Source organism: Perca fluviatilis, chromosome 11 (assembly GCF_010015445.1).
Source record: "Perca fluviatilis chromosome 11, GENO_Pfluv_1.0, whole genome shotgun sequence".
NCBI lineage: Eukaryota > Metazoa > Chordata > Actinopteri > Perciformes > Percidae > Perca > Perca fluviatilis.
In genome coordinates, this window is record NC_053122.1 from 2154729 (window position 1) to 2179108 (window position 24380).

Sequence of the window (24380 nt, forward strand, 5' to 3'; positions counted from 1 at the left end):
GGAGTGAGACTGTGTTGTTGGAGCAAAGACAACACAATACTCCACAACATCCACCAGATGAAGTCACACACTGCTAAACTTTAAGACAATCACACAACAATTCAACCAACATCAGAAACATTCACCAAATGTCTTCTTTCTCTTCACTGCTGTTTTATCTTTTCACCTTTCAGCAAAAGGTTATTCTCTGGCCTCGCCCACTGACATTTAATTCAACCAATGAGATTATTCCTGTCTCCAGAGCAGAAATGTTTGAGGAACTAAAAGCACAATCAGCTTGATTTTGAGAAGAAGGTCTGCACATCAGAGAGGCTGTTTAGTTTCTCATTCTACTGCAGTGGAAGAACATTGCTCATCTGCTGTCTGTTTGGATTTAACAACTCCAAAGACATGTTGCTTTACCTGTTTTTACTTTTCTCTCCCTTTATAGGTGAGTGTTAGAACAGAGATCAAAGTCTCATATAACCTGCTGTATTAAGCAGTTACTTCATAACTAGAAGTTTATCTTTTTAAGTTAATGACGTGAATAATACTAATTTTGCAGCCCTGGGTTCCATGAACAGCATAAAGCCAGAAAGTACTGAAGAACATGTTGCAGAGGGCAGAAACATCAACCTGACCTGTACATATGAGGGTACTATCTACAGTATCCATTGGTACCGACAATACCAGAGATCCAGACCAGAGTTCCTACTCTACATCACATTCAGCTAACTGGTTCTGATTTCTCAGCTCACATTGAGAAGTCAAAGAAACTTGTTAAACTGGAGATCATCTCAGTTAAGGTGTCTGACTCTGCTGTGTACTACTGTGCTCTGAGGCCCACAGTGACAGGAAACACCAAAACTCTGTACAAAAACCTTTGGAGCAAAGACACAACACAATACTAAAACCATCCAGAGGGCCAGAGGGGTCACACACTGTTAAAGTTCAATATTTTTCATGATGTAGTCTAGAATCACTTTATGGAGAGTCTCAGGGAGGAGCTGAGCTGTTACTTAACTATAGAAGAGAGAGGAACTTCTATATTCAACAGAGATCAATACACAAACCATCAACATTACCTTTATTCAACATGCTGTCACTGCAGCATTGTGTGTTTTCTCTGCTGTTTCTCTTCATTCTAACAGGTATGTTAGACTATGCAGCCTGAAAACTTTTATTCTAATAACATCTGAATGTTAATCATGTATTAAGTCTTTTACAACATGAAATAACGGTTATCTCTTCCTTTAGGTGTCAGTTTTGAAGAACTCACTCCAGTCCAGAAAGAAGAGAACAGTTTAGAAGACAGCTCTGTTACTCTGTCATACAAATATTTGGAAATGTCATTGGGTGATTATTTCCTCTGGTACCGACAATATCCAGGAAAACCACCAGAGTTCATCATCTCCCACTCTGCTTCAGGACAAGAAGGAAACAACAATAATGTAATACCTGGATTGAAGATTAAAGTGGAGGACAAACAAATCCATATGACCATCCCCTCAGCTAAGCTGTCTGACTCTGCTGTGTACTACTGTGCTCTGCAGCCCACAGTGACAGGAAACACCAAAACTCTGTACAAAAACCTTTGGAGCAAAGACAACACAATACTCCACAACATCCACCAGAGGGAGTCACACACTGTTAAACTCGAATATGTTTTCCTGATGTAGTTTAGAATCACTTTACCTTAGTAGTGTAACTGAGAGAAGTGAAAATCCAGAGCTACGAGGAGATGGAGAGACTCAGGGAGGAACTGAGCTGTTACTGAACTATAGAAGAGAGAGGAACTTCTATATTCAACAGAGATCAATACACAAACCATCAACATTACCTTTATTCAACATGCTGTCACTGCAGCATTGTTTGTTTCCTCTGCTGTGTCTTTCCATTCTAACAGGTATGTTAGACTATGCAGCATGAAAAAGTTTATGCAGAAGTTTAATCCCAATACCATCTAACGTGAATCGTTCATTATGTATTTTAAATATGAAATAATTGTTATCTTTTCCTTTAGGTGTCAGATGTGAAGAACTCACTCCAGTCGAGAAAGAAGAGAACAGTTTTGAAGACAGTTCATTTACTCTGTCCTATAGATACTCCAAACAAGCTGATAACAATGATTATTTCTTCTGGTATCGACAATATCCAGGAAAACCACCAGAGTTCATCATATTCATCTCAGGGATGAACATTACAAAAAAAGCAGAATCTCTGATATTGGACACAAGGTTCTCTGCGACACTGTCTGAAGAAAAGCATCGTGTGGATCTGCAGATCTCCTCTGCTGCAGTGACAGACTCTGCTCTGTACTACTGTGCTGTGAGGCCCACAGTGACAGCAAACCCACAGTCTCTGTACAAAAACACAAGCTGACACACTGACAAGCTGCTGGAAGACTTTTTCCTACACTGTTGTACTGAACGTTGTACCTCCACTAGAGGGCAACATTATCAAGTAGGAGGTGCACTACTTCTGCACTGTGTTCAACCATTCAGTCAATAATAAGTGCTGCTGTGAAGAGAACAATTCTCAGACTGAATGTTGAACATCAGCTAGTTTCTCCTGTTGATTTAAACATTGTTGTAGAGATGGAACATTTGCTGTGGATTATTCTTGCTGCTCTTTTCTTTGGTAAGATACAAAGAACATCATGGTTTTAGTATTTTCTAAAGATGTATATAAACTGCAGTTCAGAACAGAAATCTCTTAACAGTTGAACTGTTTCTGTCCAGAGTAACAATGTAGAGTTTACATTTTATAGAGTTCATTTTTTCCACTGTTTTCTCCTTTCAGCCTCACAAACAATGTTAGTCTAATGGCTTCATTCTCTCTATTTTTTTCAGGATTGATAGCTGGAGACAAAATCTTTCCTGTAGGACATGAAGTCAGTGAAAGAGAAGGAGAATCTGTTACACTCAGATGTGACTATGAGACTAATGACAACTTGTACCTTTACTGGTACAGACATGATTCAGACCTTCAGGCGCCTCAGTTTATACTCTGGAAAGGAGCAAAAGGCTATGCATCATACGAATATATCCCACATAAGCGATATGAATCCAAAACAACAGTGAAAACAACTGAACTGACCATAAATGATCTAACCCTGGCAGACACAGGTCTCTACTACTGTGCTCTAGAAACACAGTGATACAAAGTGTAGAAGAGGCTGTACAAAAACCTGAACACAGATATCTGACTACTCTTCAAAGAGGAGGGAAGTGGTATTCAAACCACAGCTTCATATCAGATGGATTCTGATCATTCCAGTTTTATAACCCAGGGCTGTGAATGAGCCCTGACACTGTGATCAGGTTCCTCCTTCTAATCCACCAACTTAGTGTTGATGAAGACTAAACAGAGAGATCACAGCCTTCTTTATACTTGCTGTAGCTCAGAGTTACTCCACACTGCAGATATGAAGCCTCTGGTCATCTCAGTGTTGCTGGCTGCTATGAGCCTTGGTATGAACACAACTCTGTTTCTTTGATATCAATCCAACATTGATATGATTCTTGTTGCTATTTTACAGAATGTAGAGCACAAAAAGACAATGTGCTGCAAAAACAAGGACATGTGACTGCTACTGAAGGAGAGGCAGTTATACTTGGCTGTCAATATAACAGCAGTGCAACTAATAATTATCTATTCTGGTAAAAACAGGATGGAAACAACAGCCCCAAATTCATTCTCAGCCGCGTTCAACGGGATGAAGGGAACACAGCAGACGAGTTCAGGGAGAGATTTTCATCTACACACAATTCCAAGTTAAGATCAGTTCCTCTGAAGATCCAGAAGCTTCAGCTGTCTGATTATGCTGTGTACTCTGAGGCCCACAGTGACAGGTAACACCAAAACTCTGCAAAGACAACACAATACTCAACATCCAGCAGAGGGAGTCACACACTGTTAAACTTCAATCAATATATAGTCTAGAATCACTTTACCCTAGAAGTGTAAATGAGAGAAGTGAAAATACAGATCTATGAGGAGGCAGAGAGACTCAGGGAGGAGCTGAGCTGTTACTGAAATATAGAAGAGAGAGGAACTTCTATATTCAACAGAGTTCAATACACAAACCATCAACATTACCTTTATTCAACATGCTGTCAATGCAGCATTGTGGGTTTTCTCTGCTATTTCTTTCCATTCTAACAGGTATGTCAGATTATGCAGCATGAAAGGCTTATTCCAATAACATCTGCATGTGAATCATTTGAGCATTGTACATCATGAAATAACAGTTATCTCTTCCTTTAGGTATCAGCTGTCAAGAACTAACTCCAATCCAGAAAGAAGAGAACAGTGTAGAAGGCAGCTCTGTTACTCTGTCCTACAAATACTCCAAACAAGCAACTAGTAGTGATTACTTCTTCTGGTATCGACAATATCCTGGAAAACCACCAGAGTTCATCATCTCTCATCTGGAATCAGGAAAAATAATGCAAAATACAAACTCTGGAGTGTCTGTTTCTGTAAGTGAGGATAAAACAAAAATGGATCTTCAGATCTCCTCTGCTGCAGTGTCAGACTCTGCTCTGTACTACTGTGCTGTGAGGCCCACAGTGACAGCAAACCCACAGTCTCTGTACAAAAACCTGACAGCTCCTCACTGAACACATATACACTGCAGCATGATGGCTCAGTGGTTAGCACTTCTGCCTCACAGCAAGAAGGTATTGAACAACAGTGCCATCATGGCAGAAGGGCTTGCGCTGCTCCATGTTTGAGAATATAAACGTGACTGTGGGCAGAGGGTGAATGATAGCAAATTTAATTTGATTTAACTTAAGTAATGATGAGCATATTATTATATTAATGCAGCCACAACATGAAAAAAATAAAATAAAATAAAGAAAGAAAGAAAAGCTTAGGCTCTTTCGCCAGAGGGGCAGCAAAGCCAATCAGGGCAAACGGGCTGTTGCCCAGGTAACAGTAACCCGTACCTGTCCCTGGACCAAAAGGTCATCTTTCTCCTAACTGCTGTTTTATCCTTTTACCATCTAGCAAAAGGTTATTTTCTGGCACCGCCAACTGATGTTTAACTCAACCAATGAGATTATTTCTGTCTCCAGAGCAGAAATGTTTGAGGAACTAAAAGCACAATCAGCTTGATGTTGAGAAGAAGGTCTGCACATCAGAGAGGCTGTTTAGTTTCTCATTCTACTTCAGTGGAAGAACATTGTTCATCTGCTGTCTGTTTAGATTTAACAACTCCAAAGACATGTTGCTTTACCTGTTTTTACTTTTCTCTCCTTTTATAGGTGAGTGTTAGAACAGAGATCAAAGTCTCATATAACCTGCTGTATTAACCAGTTACTTCATAACTAGAGGTTTGTCTGTATAAGTTAATGATAACTGACGTGAATAATACTCATTTTGCAGCTCTGGGTTCCATGAACAGTATAAAGACAGAAAGTACTGAAGAACATGTTGCAGAGGGCAGGAACATCAACCTGACCTGTACATATGAGGGTGATATCTACAATATCCAGTGGTACCGACAATACCAGAGATCCAGACCAGAGTTCCTGCTCTACATCACAGAGGAAGGGTTGATTCATCCAACTGGTTCTGAATTCTCAGATCACATTGACAAGAGAAAGAAACATGTTAAACTGGAGATCATCTCAGTTTGTCAACCGGAGGAAGCATAAGGTGTGCAGTATACTCGCCGCAGCCGACATGTCGTACGCCAATGTGACGTTATGGGATCACCGTAACTATTTATTCTCGTGCGTCGTGGTCGCGACACTAGTTGCAGTGTTCTCCTGAACAGAGGTGGCACTAATGAGGTAAGGCTACCGACTTTACTATTTCTACAGACTGGAAGAAGAAGAAAAAGGTAAACAATGGCAGAACTGTCAGCAGCAGTGAGGTCAATGTTTCCATTTGATTGGATGAGCTACTTGGTCGGATTAAGCCTTTCATTCACCATAAAAGAACTCATCTTAACCCAGTAAGTTTACAAGAGAGACTTGCAGTCACTCTGAGAGTTCTGGCATCCGGGTGCCCTCAAACTCGTCCATGCTTCCTGTTTCTGCTTTGTTGCGCGCCGCTGAAAAAAATGGAGTTGTGCATGACCAGAGGTCTACGTCATCTTGAAGTCACATTGGCGCGACAGGTCGGCTGCAGCGACTGTAAAAACGCCTTGACAGAGAGGTGAAGATACAGATCTAAGAGGAGACAGAGACATTCAGGGAGGAGCTGAGCTGTTACTGAACAGTGGATGAAAGAGGAACTTCTGTATTCTGAGTTCAATAAACAAACGATCAACATTACCTTTATTCAACATGCTGTGATTGCAGAATTTTGTGTTTTATCTGATCTTTCTCATTATTCTAACAGGTTTGTTAGATTCTGTATTAAGGAAAACTTTAATTTCAATATTTTCTTAATCTGTTGAATCAGTGAGTTTTATAAAATGCAATAACAAATGATCTCTTCCTTTAGGTGTCAGCTATGAAGAACTTAGTCCAGTCGAGACAGAAAAGAACAGTTTAGAAGACAGCTCTGTTACTCTGTCCTACAAGTACTTGGAATTGTCACCTAGTGATAATTTCTTCTGGTATCGACAACATCCAGGAAAACCACCAGAGTTCATCATCTCTCATTTAGGATCAGGAGGAATATTGACAAGTGCAATCGCTGGACTGAAGATTAAAGTGGAGGACAAACAAATCCATATGAATATCTCCTCAGCTAAGGTGTCTAACTCTGCTGTGTACTACTGTGCTGTGAAGCCCACAGTGACAGGAAACAACAAAACTCTGTACAAAAACCTTTGGAGCAAAGACATCACAATACTCCACAACATCCACCAGAGGGAGTCACACACTGTTAAATTTCAATATGATGTTGTCTAGAATCCCTTAACCTTAGAAGTGTAACCCTACTGTCACACTAGCTACAAGAGACAGAGACAAAGTGACAGGCTACCATTCAATTTCAATGGGAGTGGCCGGTTGCCAGCAACAAGCGACGAGCTCGCCGCTGCCACGAGCAAGGCGGGGCCAAAATAGACAAAAAGTCTATTCTATGCAAATGCTGAGCGTTGCGAAAAAGCCACTGCCAATCGGAGTGAAGGCAGCGTGACTTATGTCCAACCCGGTCTCACGGCAGTTCGTGTAAATGTCAACGTTATTCTCGGGGAAAGGACGCCGGGAGGCGGCCGAAAAGGACGCTCCATAAGCCGGGAGGCGCCCGTGAGGCGGCCTGCTGGGGACGCGCCACAATAACGGGATGGCGGAGGTTGGGTTTAGGAAAAACCTTACGGGCAAAGGGCTCCTTAAATGCCGGGAGACACGCCACAGTAACACGTGGGACAAAACGCCACACGCAGGGACGCCGTCCCCGGGAAACAAAGCGCCACACGCGGGACGCGATCCCCGGTCTCCTGGGTGAAAGTCCTGTGTTGTTTGACCCATCCAACACCCCGACCAACCTCCCTATGCGGACTTTCGGCTTTTTACATTACTCCCTACCATTTTCATGCTGTGGCCACAAAATATGCTTCCCATTGAAATGCATTACTTAACATTTTCGTGTTGTCCACCACGTAAAAAACGACAAAAACGTCTCTGTGAACACGTATCAATAGATTAAAATACTGTCACATTTACACCAACTGCCATGAGACCGGGCTGGTATGTCAGTGGCTTGAGTCAAAGAAAATAATTCAAGATGGCGGAAAACGCTTCAGGACATCGTATTTCTGTATACATCTGATATGTTTGGCATTTTATCTCATATTTTGTTACTTTTATCGAGAAATAAATACTTTTAAATCCAAAAACATCGTTCTTGTGACTTAACAATACCTCTGAAGTAACTTTTAAGACGTGCTTGAAGGTAGCACCGGAGAATTTCTGTTTACTGTTGCCAAGCAACCAGGAGTAGGCTAGGCACGACCAGGAGCGCCCACAAGCGAGTTCATGTCGCTCTTTGTTGTAGCTAATGTTACTGTGGGGTCAGGGAGGAGCTGAGCTGTTACTGAACTATAGAAGAGAGAGGAACTTCTATATTCAACAGAGATCAAAACACAAACCATCAACATTACCTTTATTCAACATGCTGTCACTGCAGCATTGTGTGTTTTCTCTGATGTTTATTTCAATTATTACAGGTAATTACATTTTACATTCTTCTAAGTTTGATTCCAATGTTTCATGAGTGTAATTCATTTCTTGAGTTTTGTAACAAAATAAAAAAATGTATCTCTTAATGTAGGTGTCAGCTGTGAAGACCTCAGTCCAGAAGAGAAAGAAGATTAAAGTTTAGAAGGCAGCACTGTTACTCTGTCCTACAGATACTCCAAGACTATAACAGCTAATGATGATTTTTTTCTGGTATCGACAATATCCAGGACAACCTCCAGATTTTCTCATTTACATTTCAGGGCTTGGTTCTACAAGATGCGGAGAGTCTCTACAATCAGACACAAGGTTCTCTACTAAACTGTCTGGCGAAAAGCATCTGGATCTTCAGATCTCCTCTGCTGCAGTGACAGACTCTGCTGGATCTGCAATTCAATTCAATTCAGTTTTATTTATAGTATCAAATCATAACATAAGTTATCTCGAGACACTTTACAGATAGAAAAGGTCTAGACCACACTCTATAATTTACAAAGCCCCAACAATTACAGTAATTCCCTCAAGAGCAAGCAGTGCGACAGTGGCGAGGAAAAACTCCCTCTTGGGAAGAAACTCGGACAGACCCAGGCTCTTGGTAGGCGGTGTCTGACGGGCCGGTTGGGGGTGTGATGAACAGTGGCAATAGTAGTCACATATTATGGAACAGTGACTGGATGTAGCAGGAAGCTGCAGGGTTCAGCAGGAATCTATAGTTAATGCTGACAATAGAAGTAATCGCCAGTACATGATGAACGAGTTTAAGTGTGTACGCTACAGAGAGTGATCCTGACCTGAACTGTATCTGTATTTTTACAGAAATAAATGTTTAATGTAAAATCATTTTAAGTGTAACATATGAATTAATTATTTTGCAGAGAGAAACTTTCATCAACAAGAAAGGAAGGAAGAGATAATAATAGAAATATGACTAATAAAAATAATAGCAATATGACACAAGATTTGGCATTAACGAGGTAACTTCAGGTTCAAACGAAAATAATATAATGTCCGCAACACTGCTTTAAACTTCCATATTTAATATAAAAATGCAACGTTTCGACCCAGCTGGGTCTTCTTCAGGCAAATGGTGAACACATTTGATGAAGGGATATATGTAGGGCTCACATTCAGCTGACACACCATCTGGCTTCAATTAGCCTGATTAGGTGTGAGCTACCCAAAAAGGCCCCACCCATGACATTTTCATGGACTTTTTCACCATATACATCCCAAAAGTATATGCATTATATGTACAATATATCCAAAGAGACACATGATATTACCATGCACAAGACTAGAGAAAAAGGGAAAAAGAAAAAAATGGGAAAAAGAAAAAAAATATATAGAGATAAACATTCAAGAGGAAAACAATTCCATATAAAGTTACCACAAACAGTTAAGAAATTAATGAACACTACCCCACATATTCATACAATCTACTGCATTAGTACTTTCACAAACAGACAATATCTTACAATGTTTTATATAAGAAACAAACAATATCTAACAACATTTTTAGAAATAGTTTTGTATCAAATTCTTCATTAAGAAACAAACAATATCTTACAACATTTTTTATAAGAATGGTTTTATATCAAATTCTTCATTAAGGCCATGAGGAGACATTGTGTTTAGATAATGAATCCAAAAGGTTTGCCGTTGGAGGAGCCTTTTGTCCTGGTCTCCCCCTCTAGGAGGTTTGTTGACTCGCTCCACCCCTATATATCTGAGGGCGCTGACATTATGCCCTGCCTGTTTAAAATGAGCTGCTACAGGGCTGCGCTCATCCCCTGTTCTAATGGTGCTTCTGTGTTCACTGATTCTGGTCCTATAAAAACTATTTCTAAAAATGTTGTTAGATATTGTTTGTTTCTTATATAAAACATTGTAAGATATTGTCTGTTTGTGAAAGTACTAATGCAGTAGATTTTATGAATATGTGGGGTAGTGTTCATTAATTTCTTAACTGTTTGTGGTAACTTTATATGGAATTGTTTTCCTCTTGAATGTTTATCTCTATATATTTTTTTTCTTTTTCCCATTTTTTTCTTTTTCCCTTTTTCTCTAGTCTTGTGCATGGTAATATCATGTGTCTCTTTGGATATATTGTATTTTAAAAAGCAACCCCCCCCCTCTCTTTTGGGATGTATATGGTGAAAAAGTCCATGAAAATGTCATGGGTGGGGCCTTTTTGGGTAGCTCACACCTAATCAGGCTAATTGAAGCCAGATGGTGTGTCAGCTGAATGTGAGCCCTACATATATCCCTTCATCAAATGTGTTCACCATTTGCCTGAAGAAGACCCAGCTGGGTCGAAACGTTGCATTTTTATATTAAATATGGGAGTTTAAAGCAGTGTTGCGGACATTATATTATTTTCGTTTTAAGTATTTTCATTTGTCCTGCACCTGCCAGAAGGTGGGATGTGCACACAGTTACTTTTATAAACTTCAGGTTCAACCCAGGGTTTAGTGTATCACAAATTTTCAGCGGAGGTAATTACATACAGGGCTATTTGTCGGCTTCTTGAGCCGTGTGTTGCGGTTTGAATTATGTTTTTATATAATTTATTTGCTGTCACGATATCTTACCACTGTTGGGGTTGCAACTAAAATAATAGTTTAAAGCAGTTTATGGAAAGCATAATTATGGTTAGATCTTGGTCCTGACTGATGGAGAAGTGATATTAATAAGCGTTGTGATTTGCGTGTTTACAGCGTCTGTTTGTTTTTTTTGCCAGCTGTCCTCCTGTTTTAGGAAGCAGCGACTGTATTGTGTTTTTCCTGTAAAACCGTGTCTGTGTTCTTCATGTTTATGTAGAATTATAGTTTGCTCTTCTGATGTAAAATATGCGGCTCTGGTAGATGTTTGTGATTGTACCTGCTCTACATGAAGTGCCCTGAGAAAACTTCTGTTATGATTTGACACTATCAATACAATAAAATTGAATTAATGTTGCATGTTGTTGTGATAATTTACTTACAGAATGTCGGCTCAATTTTCCTTCATTTGAGGCTGTATCCCCATTTCTTTGCTTTAGGGAAGGCCAGTTTAAGGGCAGGATGTCCCAGACCACTTGTTGACTGTGGCCGGTTGGCATTCTCATTGAATTGGGATGCTGAGAGATAGAGTCTGCAACAACAACAATGCAAATTATGTAATGGGTGTGTATTTTATTACTCCAATACATTGTACAAAGAAAGAGAAGTCTACACACTGTGCTAAGCTACCTGAGGAAATGGCACAGATCAAAACTTATTTTTGTAGTTTTTTAAATAATCTGGTCAGATAGTATGTAGACTGTGGCTCATTTGAAATAGCAGTAATAACAAACATAAAATACTGTCATGATACATAAATACATATCATGTAGTGCATAGGACAATATCTGTATACAGTCTCTAAGATCAATGTTATATGTCTGCCCACATTATGTACTGTCTCACTGATAAGGTTCCCATATATGTTTTCTCTTTTTTTTCCCCTCTTTCAACTGCAATGGGAATATACTGTAAGGACCATAGATATATAATTTGGGAATAACTATAACCAGTAATCATTCAAATGATTACTTTTGACTTATCAGCTTATAAATACAAATGTAAATAAAATACAACAGGTAAACTAACATTTACAAAAATTCAATTTCACAAACCTCTGCTTCTGACGTGAGTCTTATTAGTGTCCTTGGATAATTGGGTTCCAACAGATCTTTTAGGAAGGGGGTCAGTCTGGCAGCCAATACTCCGGGAGGTACTGGCCTGGAAAACAGGTCTAATGGCTCCCTAAGAATACATTCACATATGTTAGGAAATGGGAAGGAGACAGTGTGATAGTATTGCAAGTCATAAGACAAAAGTGTGGTAACTCAGAGACCAGCAGCAATAGAACACAAGAAAAAAAACATATGATGAGGTAGCGTCCTCTATGTACTATAACGTAATTGTCAAATAAAGGCACTTGGATGAGGCAAATAACACTATACAGTGGAAGTGCAAACAGTGCAGTATAAGAAGGTATTTAACAAGTTAGATGCAATACAGATATGTGAATATAATAAATAATGGGTAACTACCTAGGTTAATCACATGTAGAGCTTATAACATAGCAAGCAGGGGACGCATTGCACAGAATCGGTCATGTATATCAATAAGGTAATAATTTATTTATATCGTTTATAACATATAATTAGTGTACTTTCTTGCCAGATTCCCTCACCAAGAAAATACTGTATATCAGACGCTGCAAATGGCGAGCCGCGGCGCGTCCTGTCTCACAGCAGGGTGGAGCAAAAAAGCTGATGGCGCCTCCAGGGAACTTGGGAGCACCAACACCGATACGCGATACACTGAGGATACGCGCTCTGCCATCTTGCTAAAAGACGATGTGATGCACTAAGAGAATCAGTCCCAGACTATCTTTAGTTTCCTCTTGGCCCAAGATTAACAAACAAACTATAATAGTAGGCAACATCACTGTTGTTTGCTGTAGCAAACATTACTATACAGTTAACTTAGCTACAGCACTAACGTTAGTTAGTTCAGTAGCCAACTAGGTTATATAGTTATAATGTGCACAGTACACCCCTCTCCCCACACACACACAGGGATAAACCGTATGTTAGCTAGCGGTGCCACAGTCAGCTAGCTAACCAGCCAGCTAACCAACCATTAGGAAAAACGAAATTATTAACTCTGTTAGTAATCTACGTTATGAAATGGTTATGGTTTTTTACTCACCATTTCAATGCTTGGGAGAGGGTCCTGAATAGTGGGAATGGATCCTTTCATCAACAGTAGTTTTGATACGACATCATATAGCCCCTGATTCAATTCAATTCAATTCAATTCAATTTTATTTATAGTATCAAATCATAACATAAGTTATCTCGAGACACTTTACAGATAGAGTAGGTCTAGACCACACTCTATAATTTACAAAGCCCCAACAATTCCAACAATTCCAGTAATTCCCTCAAGAGCAAGCAGTGCGACAGTGGCGAGGAAAAACTCCCTCTTGGGAAGAAACCTCGGACAGACCCAGGCTCTTGGTAGGCGGTGTCTGACGACGCGGTTGGGGGTGTGATGAACAGTGGCGATAGTAGTCACATTAATAATGGAACAGTGACTGGATGTAGCGGGAAGCTGCAGGGTTCAGCAGGACGCAGCATGACATTGCAGGGCATCGCTGAGCTCAGCAGGGAGTGCAGCAGGACCACGGCGGCGCCGCAACCAGGGTCTTGGTGCCAACGTTCTCCAAGGAAATACGCTTGGGGAAAAAAGCATAAGGAACTCGGGGAGTAAACTCCCCAGAAACTAGGATTAGTAACAAGCATTTCTGGGACGGGTTGCACACAAATAGTAATAGTAATAGTAATAGATAACAGTAATAGAAACAGTAATAGAAAGGGAGAGGAGAGAGCAGCTCAGTGTGTCAAAGGAAGGAAGTCCCCGGCAGTCTAGAACTATAACAGCGTAACTATAACAGGTAACTAAGAGAGACAGGTCATAAGGAGAGGTAGCTTTTTCGGGCTTAGAACTCTCCCCTGCCGGATCTGGCTTGGCTGGCCTGCCTCCCTCTACTTTGTTATGTATTATTAATCTAACAATTATGAAGAGAAGCAGTTGGGCCAGTTAGGTGAACACTGCAACTCCTCACCCCTAACTATAAGCTTTATCAAATAGGAGAGTTTTTAAGTTCATTCTTGAATGAGGTGACAGTTTCTGCCCCCCGAACCCAGATCGGAGCTGGTTCCATAGGAGAGGAGCCTGATAACTGAAGGCTCTAGCTCCCATTCTACTTTTAGAGACTCTAGGTACCACCAGTAACTCTGCATTCTGGGAGCGCAGTGCTCTAGTAGGACAATAGGGTATTAGGAGCTCTTCTAGATATGATGGTGCTAGACCATTTAGAGCTTTGTAGGTCAAGAGAAGGACTTTAAACTCAATCCTGGATTCAACAGGAAGCCAATGCAGAGAAGCTAATACAGGAGAAATATGATCTCTTTTCTTAGTTCTTGTGAGAACACGCGCGCAGCATTCTGGATCAGCTGGAGAGTCTTAAGAGACTTATTTGAGCAACCTGACAGTAGGGAATTACAATAGTCCAGCCTGGAAGTAACAAATGCATGGACTAGTTTTTCAGCGTCGTTTTGAGACAGGATATTCCTAATTTTGGCAATGTTAACGAAGATGAAAAAAGGCTGTTCTTGAGGTTTGTTTTAGATTGGCATTAAAGGATATATCCTGATCAAAGATAACTCCTAAATTTCTAACAGTGGTGCTGGAGGCCAGGGCAACACCATCCAGAGTAGCTATATCTCTAGATAATGAAGTTCGGAGGTGTTTAGGGCCCAGCACAATAACTTCGGTTTTGTTAGGGTTTAACATCAGAAAATTATAGGTCATCCAGGATTTTATATCCTTAATGCACTCTTGAAATTTTGCTAGCTGACTGGTTTCGTCTGGTTTGATTGACAAGTATAATTGGGTGTCATCCGCATAACAGTGAAAGTTAATTGAGTGTTTTCTAATAATATTGCCTAGAGGAAGCATATATAATGAGAATAGAATTGGTCCAAGCACTGAGCCTTGAGGAACCCCATGGCTAACTTTAGCGTACTTGGAGGATTTATCATTAACATTCACAAATTGAGATCGATCAGAGAAATAGGACCTAAACCAACTCAGAGCAATTCCTTTAATGCCAACCAAGTGTTCCAATCTCTGTAACAGGATTGAATGGTCAATTGTGTCAAATGCAGCACTAAGATCTAGTAAAACAAGAATGGAGACAAGACCTTTGTCTGCAGCAGTTAAAAGGTCGTTAGTAATTTTCACCAGTGCCGTCTCTGTGCTATGATTCTTTCTAAATCCTGATTGAAAGTCATCAAATAAACTATTGCTATGTAGAAAATCACATAACTGATTAGCAACCACCTTCTCAAGGATCTTGGATAGAAAAAGAAGGTTAGATATAGGTCTATAGTTTGCTAAGACCTCAGGATCCAGGGTGGGTTTTTTCAGAAGAGGTTTTATCACAGCTACTTTAAATGACTGTGGTACATAACCTGTTAATAGAGACATATTGATCATATCTAGTAATGAGGTGTTAACCACAGGTAATGCTTCTTTGAGTAGTCTCGTTGGGATGGGGTCCAAGAGACAGGTAGATGGCTTAGCTGAGGATATCTTTAACATTAATTGTTGAAGATCTATAGGATAAAAGCAGTCTAAGTATATGTCGAGACTAGTCTTTATTTCTAACGACTCTGGCGTTAAAAGGTGAACCGTTAGAAGTTGAGTGTAAAAGGTGATGAATTTTATCTCTAATTGTTGTAATTTTATCATTGAAGAAGCTCATGAAGTCATCACTACTCAGAGCTAGAGGAATAGATGGCTCAGTAGAGCTGTGGCTATCTGTCAGCCTGGCTACAGTGCTGAAAAGAAACCTTGGGTTGTTCTTGTTTTCTTCTATTAGTGATGAGTAATAGTCTGATCTGGCCTTTTCTTAGGGCCTTCCTATAGGTTTTGAGACTTTCTTGCCAATCCGCAAACGAGATTCTTCGACCTTGGTGGAACGCCGCCACTTACATTCGGGTTTCGCGAGATTTGTTTTAATTTGCGAGTTTGGGAGTTATACCAAGGTGCTAGTTTCCTTTGCTTCATCATCTTCTTTTTCAGGGAGCCGACCGGAGTCTAAGGTCGTCCGTAGGCATGTCGTAACACCGTCTACAAATGCATCAATTTGAGAGGGACTGAGGTTAACATACAGGTCCTCTGTTATGTTAAGGCATGACATAGAGTCGAATGCTGTTGGAATATCTTCTTTAAATTTAGCTATAGCACTGTCAGATAAGCATCTGGTGTAGGAGCTTTTATCTAATTTAATATAATCAGGTAGTAAGAATTCGAAAGTGATTAAAGAATGATCTGATAATACCGAATTCTGCAAAAATATTATTAAATCCTCAATTTCAATACCATATGCCAGCACAAGGTCGAGGGTGTGGTTAAAACAGTGCGTCGCCTTGTGCACACTCTGACTGAAACCGATTGAATCCAGTAATGAGTTGAAAGCAGTACTAAGGCTGTCATTGTCAACGTCCACATGGATATTAAAATCACCTACAAGAAGTACTTGGTCTGATTTAAGGACTAAACATGATAAAAACTCTGAGAATTCAGATAAAAATTCAGAATACGGACCTGGAGCCCTGTAAATAACACGAATATAATTGGCTGTAATGTTTTCCATTTTGGATGTTGAAGATTAAGAACAAGACTTTCAAATGAGTTATAATGTAATTTAGGTTTAGGAGTAATTAGCAGGCTTGCATCAAAGATGGCTGCAACTCCCCCTCCTCGACCTGAGCTCTAATTTGAGTATTAATATGGGTGGGAGGGCTTATATTTGAGTGTAACATGTCTTCCTACAGGGCTTGGCCCGGTTTTCAGTAAGACAAAATAAATCAATTTTATTGTCTGATATCAACTCGTTTACCAGTACTGCTTTAGAAGACAGAGATCTAATATTTAATAGTCCACATCTAATTTTCCTATTTTGTTCTATTGCAGTAGTTTTAATTCCAATTAGGTTGTTAAGTATAGCGCATCTTCAGTACAAACTGCGGTGAGAAATGTGCAGTTCAGTAGCTAGCTACATACAGTAGCTAGCTGAAAAGCCTGACTCGGCACAGGTCGAGGCAAGTCTCCAAAAATGAAATCCATCCACCTGTCAGCGACATCTTTTTCTTTTGGAAGGCAGTGCAGTGATGTATTTCATACTACCACCCTGGAATGATGCATTTCTCATGGCCGGTTTTCTGGGAAGACATGACTCCCGCATCTTCACGGCTTCTTCTCAAGGGGGTAAGCTTCGCTTCAGAACTCGAGCCATCATGGCACCATTTTGTTGCTAACTGGCCATCACCTCCTGTTAGCATTCCGCTGACTGCCATTTTTTTTTTACGTCACTTTACTGAGAATAACTTTACATCCGAAGCGTTTAAAGACTCTATTTGTCCGTTGTTTAGTTCTAAAGAAACACAACAATGAATAAAAGGCTCCATTACCTTGTACCTCACGTTATGGCTCCGTAGCAGACGCTTTTATAAAAATAGGCTAACGATTGGGTCATAACCACGAGACTTACTGTCGCACAGTAGAGGAATTACCGTATAGTACAAGAGAAGCTCGCAGGCAGTTTCGACTTACGTTAGCTGTTTAGGTTTAATGACTAATGTTAACTAGCATGTTAGTAAGCAATAATTAGTAGGGATGAGCGAGTACAGCATTATCTGTATCTGTATCTGTATCTGTTTACCATATGAATTATCTGTATCTGTACTCGGACTGGGCGGGGCCTAACCCGGAAGTGGGCGGGATTTAACCCGGAAGTGGGTCGGGTTGTCTTGAAATGGGCGGGGCTTTGACCGGTATGTTATTTTAAGCATGCAATTGATATGGGTTGATCAGAAATTGTTATATTTATTGCTGATTAGAAAACTATTTACATGACAGCATCAGCATTGAGCTTCAGATCAATGCTTTTGATCACGATAACAAACGAACTATATACAGAACAAGTTTTGCAACAATAAATACAACCCATACATTTGCAATTATGAAGTAAAATGTAATGAACAAGAGTTTTCATAATCAACATAACTTTCTTTTTTAACTTTAAATTTTTTTATGATCAGTGTGATTATATTTTTTTTTTTTGGTTCTTTTTTTTATTTTTTATTTCCACACCAGGTAGGCCTATGTGTGTGTGAGAGAGAGTAAGAGAGAGACAGAGAGAGAAAGAGAGGGGGGCGGAGGGGGGAGGGGGTAGAGAGTGTTTGTGTGTGTTTGTTTGTGTGTGTAGCCTAATTTGTAAAATTATTTATACCACAACTACCTTTATTTATTAAAATACAGCAAGAAAGTGTCAGACACTCAAAAAATCTGGTTAGAGCCAGCTGACGGTTTAAAAAAAAAAAAAAAACTCCGATGACGGGCAGAGAGAGGGAGAGAGAGTGTGCATGTGTGTGTAGCGAATTAATTTGTAATATAATTTTATACCACTACTTCCTTTATTTTTTTATGAAATACAGCAAGAAAGTGTCAGACACTGTGCGTGAAGTAAAAAAGAACAAAAATCTCCGACAGGCAGAGACGCAACGTGAGTCACATTCTACCGAGCACCACGTCTGGACAAACCCCACGTTTACCAGAACTCTACTGGTTAATAATGAAGTACTACAAACCCCACGTTTACCAGAACTCTACTGGTTAATAAGTAAGTACTACAAACCCCACGTTTACCAGAACTCTACTGGTTAATAAGGAAGTACTACAAACCGAAGTAAAAAACAGAGAGAGCGATCTGTTCTCTTCTCAGTGTTCAGTGTGTGAGTGAGCGGAGCGGAGCGGGACACAGCAACACAATAAATCTGTGTGTAGGGGAGGGGCGCTGTGACTACTAGCTTATCACAGAACGCAGACACAGTCAGTCAAATTCTCTGGGTGGGCAAAGCAGAGAAAGGGGTGGTAACCTTTCCCCTTATGACATCATAAAGGGAAGATTCCAGATTGGCCCATCTGAGCATTCATTTTCTCAAAGGCAGAGCAGGATACCCAGGGCTCGGTTTACACCTATCACCGTTTCTAGCCACTGGGGGACCATAGGCAGGCTAGGGGAACTCATTAATGTTAAAAAAACCTCATAAAGTGACATGCTCATGCCATGGGACCTTTAAATGTTGAATAATATGTAATGATACAGTCTAGATTATTGACAATAACAGAAAATGAAGCACTAAAGATGAAAGGAAAGGTGTTTAATTCAACAGTAACTAATGACAATGAGGTGTTGTGGGATATTATGTTCATGAACAATACCTCATAACTGATTGTAACAGTACTACAATAGCCTCACCCACCTGCAACCTTCGCTCAAGCAGTTAAATCTCCTTGGTCACCCCAAAAGCACACACCTCCCTTGGCCGACACTCTTTCCAATTCTAAGCTGCAAATGAAACATACTACAAAACGCCCTGAAACTCAAAACCCTTATCTCACTAACTGCCTTCAAATTACATGTCTGAGCTCCTGACCGATCACTACACATGCTAACTGCTTTTATCCATCTTTCACCCATTGTTTTGAACACCCTTACCCCATTATCCTTGTCACGCCCAATTGCATATTTGCACAGATGCACATTTTCATTGCTATCATATACTGTTCTCGCTCTTTTGCACCTTTCATCTGCCCTGATATGCTCAACTGTTTATCTTTTCCGCTCACCTTTGTATCATACAATTTTACTACACTCTACTGATCTGTATCTCCATCGAGACCACAATTCTGCAATTTCATATTTACATTGACTCTTTCCACATTTATACAGTCTGTATTTTCATGATTGTGTTATTCCTGATCTACATTAGCACTATTTGCACTGACTGTATATTGACTCGTCACTACATTCAGCATTGTATACAGACTGTTCATGTTTACTGTGTTATTACTGACCTACATCCTTAACTAGGCCACAACTTGCACTAACTGTATATGGACTCTTCACTATATCTCAGCAGTGTTATAGACTGTCTATTTATGTATATTGTGTTTTTATTTGCTTATCACTTTCGCATATCCTCAGACTTACTTACACCTCCCTTCGCGCCAGCTTTGTAATGACTAACTAATCTGCACTGCATGCAGCCTATTGTATTCTATTTCTTGTATCGTATTGTATGTGAAACTGTATGTTGTCTTGCATGCTTATGCTTTATTCTTGGCCAGGTGGTTGTTGCAAATGACAACCTGTTCTCAACGCCATACCTGGTTGAATAAAAGTTCAATAAAAAAATTTAAAAAACAGCAAACCCCTGACATCCAACAGAACTCTATTTCAACTCTGGTTAGCATCACAGAATCAGGTCATTGTTTTGTTCTTATGTTTAAAAAAGAAGTTTGTGTTTTTCTATTGAGGCTGATTTATTGTGGTGTACCACAGGGTTCAATCCTAGGTCTCCTCATTCGCTGTTTAAATGTATTTGGATGATATTATTTCCATTTGCCTGACAATCTGTAATTCAACATTAAATTAAAATACAGTAATTGTGGCGGATGATTTTTATCATTTAAAGTGTTTCAAAAAAATTAAGCCTGGAATTGAGATTCAAATTTCTTCCCTAAATTCTGTGAATCAGTTCGAATTAAAAAATTAATTAAAAAATTAAAAAAGTGTGAAATAACTGAAAACATGTCTTATATTTTAGATTCTTCAAAGTAGCCACCCTTTGCTTTTTTTGATAACTCTGCAAACCCTTGGTGTTCTATCAATGAGCTTCATGAGGTAGTGACCTACTTTTTTGTTAAGTACATAATTCCATATGTGTTCATTCATAGTTTTGATGCCTTCAGTGAGAATCTACAATGTAAATATTCATGAAAATAAAAAGGAAACGCATTGAATGAGAAAGTGTGTCCAAACTTTTGGCCTGTACTGTATCTAAGAGGAAAAAGAGAAACTCAGGGAGGAGCTGAGCTGTTACTGAACTATAGAAGAGAGAGGAACTTCTATATTCAACAGAGATCAATACACAAACCATCAACATTACCTTTATTCAACATGCTGTCACTGCAGCATTGTGTGATTACTCTTCTGTTGCTAGTTATTGTAAAAGGTATATTAGATTCTACATTAAGGAAAAGTTTGATTCCAATGTTTTCTGGATATCTTGAGTCTTTTACAACATGAAATAACAGAGGTATCTCTTCCTTTAGGTGTCAGCTGTGAAGAACTCACTCCAGTAGAGAAAGAAGGGAACACTTTAGAAGGCAGCTCTGTTACTCTGTCCTACAGATACTCCAAACAACCAACTGGTACTGACTATTTCTTCTAGTATTGACAATATCCAGGAAAACTTCCAGAATACTTATTGACTCATTCAGGAACAGCAGTATTAATAAATAATCTATTCCTTAGACTGAACTTTAAATTGGAAGACAACCAAATTCATATGAACATCTCCTCAGCTAAGCTGTCTGACTCTGCTGTGTACTGTGCTCTGCAGCCCAAAGTGACAGGAAACACCCAAACTCTGTACAAAAACCTTTGGAGCAACGACAACACAATACTCCACAACATCCACGAGAGGGATTCACACACTGTTAAACTTTAATATTTTTTATCATGTAGTTTAGAATCACTTTACAGAGAGACTCAGGGAGGAGCTGAGCTGTTACTGAACTATAGAAGAGAGAGGAACTTCTATATTCAACAGAGATCAATACACAAACCATCAACATTACCTTTATTCAACATGCTGTCACTGCAGCATTGTGTGTTTAATCGGATGTTTCTCTCCATCCTCACACGTATGTTAGATTATACAGCATGAAAAAGTTTTATTCCAATGACATCTGGATGTGAATTATTTATTGTGTCTGTTTCTATATGAAATAATAGAGTTATCTCTTCCTTTAGGTATCAGCTGTGACAAACTCACTGCAGTAGAGACAGAAGAGAACAGTTTAGAAGGCAGCTCTGTTACTCTGTCCTACAGATACTCCAAACAAGCTGAATATAATGATTATTTCTTCTGGTATCGACAATATCCAGGAAAACCACAAGATTTTCTCATCATTCACTCTGGAACGCCAAATCAAACAAACTCTGGACTGTCTGTTTCAGTGAGTGAGGATAAAACCAAAATGGATCTTCAGATCTCCTCTGCTGCTGTGACAGACTCTGCTCTGTACTACTGTGCTGTGAGGTCTACAGTGACAGCAAACCCACAGTCTCTGTACAAAAACACAAGCTGACACACTGACAAGCTGCTGGAAGACTTTCTTCTACACTGTTGTTCTGAAATTTTTACCTCCACTAGAGGGCAACATTATCAAGTAGGAGGTGCACTACTTCTGAACTGTGTTCAACCATTCAGTCAATAATAAGTGCTGCTGTGAAGAGAACAATTCTCAGACTGAATGTTGAACATCAGCTAGTTTCTCCTGTTGATTTAAACCTTGTTGTAGAGATGGAACATTGGCTGAGGGTTATTCTTGCTGCTCTTTTCTTTGGTAAGATACACAGAACAACATGGTTTTATTATTCACTAAAGATTTATATAAACCGCAGTTCAAAGCTGAAATCTCTAAACAGTTTAACTGTTTCGGTCCAGAGTAACATTGTACATTGACATTTTCTCTGTCTTCTCCGTTCAGGCTCAAGAACAGTTTTAGTCTAATGGATTCATTTTCTCTACTTTTTTCAGGAATAATAGCTGGAGACAAAATCTCTCCTGTAGGAGATGAAGTCAGTAAAAGAGCAGGAGAATCTGTCACACTCAGATGCAAATATGAGACAACGTATAGCTATCCTACACTCCACTGGTACAGACATCAATCAGACCTCCAGGCACCTCAGTTTATACTCTGGAAACAAGCTAGTATTAGTAGTGAATACATCCCAGATCCACGATTTGAATCCAAAACACCAGGGAAATCAACTGAACTGACCATAAAGAGACTAACCCTGGCAGACACAGGTCTGTACTACTGTGCTCTAGAAACACAGTGATACAAAGTGTAGAAGAGGCTGTACAAAAACCTGAACACAGATATCTGACTACTCTTCAAAGAGGAGGGAAGTGGTATTCAAACCACAGCTTCATATCAGATGGATTCTGATTATTCCAGTTTTATCAGAGTCCCTGTGGTTACAGCTGCTAATGTAACACTGTGGGATGATTCACATGAGCAGCAAATCCACATCAATGACAAACCAACTGTATGATGGTTCAAATACAAGACACCATGACGACAAATAAATGGAAACTGACTTACTTGGTAAATCTTCTTCATACCCTTGCGGACCATTATTCCAGAATGAGCTCTTTCCATTGTCCAACAGGTTCTGCATCCCAAATAGGTCACTGAAACACAAATACAACTCTTTAGTTAGTGGTAGTTATTATTTTCAGACATCAAAATCCAAAGAAAAATTCATTTGATTTTTTTTTAAAACTTCAGAATATCATGAAAACAGAAGCTTCCCAAACAACTCCACCATATTTGAATTTCACCTCTCACGGCTGCAGGGGACAAAAAGATACTAAACTGTCAATTCATAACCAAGAAAAATTCTGAAAAGTGCAATAAAGTTACACGTTGCAATATTCTCGCAGAATGTATAGCCAAACGCCTTGAGAAGACCCTCTTTTACCTTGTGTTACCCGATCAAAACCGGATTAATGGAAGATAGACATTCCTTCTCCAACACTCGTTGGCTCTTTGACATAAATTCCAAGTCTTAGACTGACACGCCTGAACTGTTATCCGTAGATGCAGAGAAGCTGTTTGATTGGGTGGAATGGGACTTAAATGTTCAATGTTTTACACAGGTGGGATTTGGGGCTAATTTTATTTCATAGATGAAGGCAGTGGTCATCAATTACATTTTTCCAAGGGCCAGAAAGTTTCCAGCCAGACACTGTCAGACTTTCAAATGAAGAGAAAAAAAATATATTTATGCACAATAAGCCCACCATTTTTTTGATATTATTACTTTCTTACTAAATTAATGATGTTCTTATTTACTTGTATCAGTGGGAACAGGCTCAAAATAACTGGAAATCCATAATGATAATTACATACGGTATTTAACTAGGAAAATGATCCCAGAGAATGGCAGTTCATTGAGGAGTGATGGTTACAATCTGTGTTATAGAAACTGTGTTGAGTGTCCTGATTTGTGGAAAAGTCTTCCAGGAAAAGAAGTCCTGTTGACAGGTACAAATGTCACTCTCAAAGAGGCTGAAGGGAAAACTTGACATGGAAAACCCCAGCTGTAATGAAGAATGGACTGATACGCATTTATATTGCCGATTTTCAGTTTCGCTAAACCTGTGTGCCTAATTTTCAATAAAACAATGACAGATTAAGTCACATATTTTGCAGTTGTGGCTGTCTGTACATCTTTGCCAAGCACAAACCGGTACAGAATGCATCAGTAGATTGCTGGGGAGGTTTTTTTCCAAGTCATGTTGACAAGTCATAGAAAAATGTACTACTGGCAAAGGGAGGGCCAAATCTATAATTTAAAAAACGAACAGTTCCTCATAAGACAAGTTAAACTATAGGGAAGGAGAGAGGTACAACATGTGTTAGGTGTAAAGTAGTCATTAGGGGGAATAACCCAGGGCTGTTATCAGGTTCCTCCTTCTAATCCACCAACTTAGTGTTGATGAAGACTAAA

General features: G+C 39.5%; 1 protein-coding gene and 1 gene segment (V, D, J or C); both read left to right on the plus strand.

Annotated features, from left to right (window-relative positions):
• The first annotated feature begins 206 nt into the window (after positions 1 to 206).
• Positions 207 to 3837, plus strand: LOC120568513. The gene is made up of 6 exons (XM_039816087.1): positions 207 to 430; positions 545 to 709; positions 1237 to 1513; positions 1659 to 1885; positions 2003 to 2310; positions 3652 to 3837. Exons 1-6 carry the CDS (start codon positions 391 to 393, stop codon positions 3835 to 3837), a joined length of 1203 nt encoding a protein of 400 aa, XP_039672021.1. The 5' UTR covers positions 207 to 390.
• A 230-nt stretch (positions 3838 to 4067) lies between these two features.
• On the plus strand, positions 4068 to 6749 carry LOC120567901 (the record flags this gene model as incomplete). The annotated part of the segment is given in 4 exon segments: positions 4068 to 4146; positions 4249 to 4411; positions 4645 to 4664; positions 6613 to 6749. Coding segments are annotated over 4 exon segments (375 nt in total), but the record flags the coding sequence as incomplete, so codon positions are not given.
• Between the last annotated feature and the right edge of the window lie 17631 nt (positions 6750 to 24380).

Coding starts and splice junctions, on each gene's coding strand:
- LOC120568513 (XM_039816087.1), top strand. CDS start 391: ATGTTGCTTTACCTGTTTTTACTTTTCTCTCCCTTTATAG. Junction 431..544: donor ACTTTTCTCTCCCTTTATAG/GTGAGTGTTAGA, acceptor CTAATTTTGCAG/CCCTGGGTTCCATGAACAGC. Junction 1,514..1,658: donor AAGCTGTCTGACTCTGCTGT/GTACTACTGTGC, acceptor TTCCTGATGTAG/TTTAGAATCACTTTACCTTA.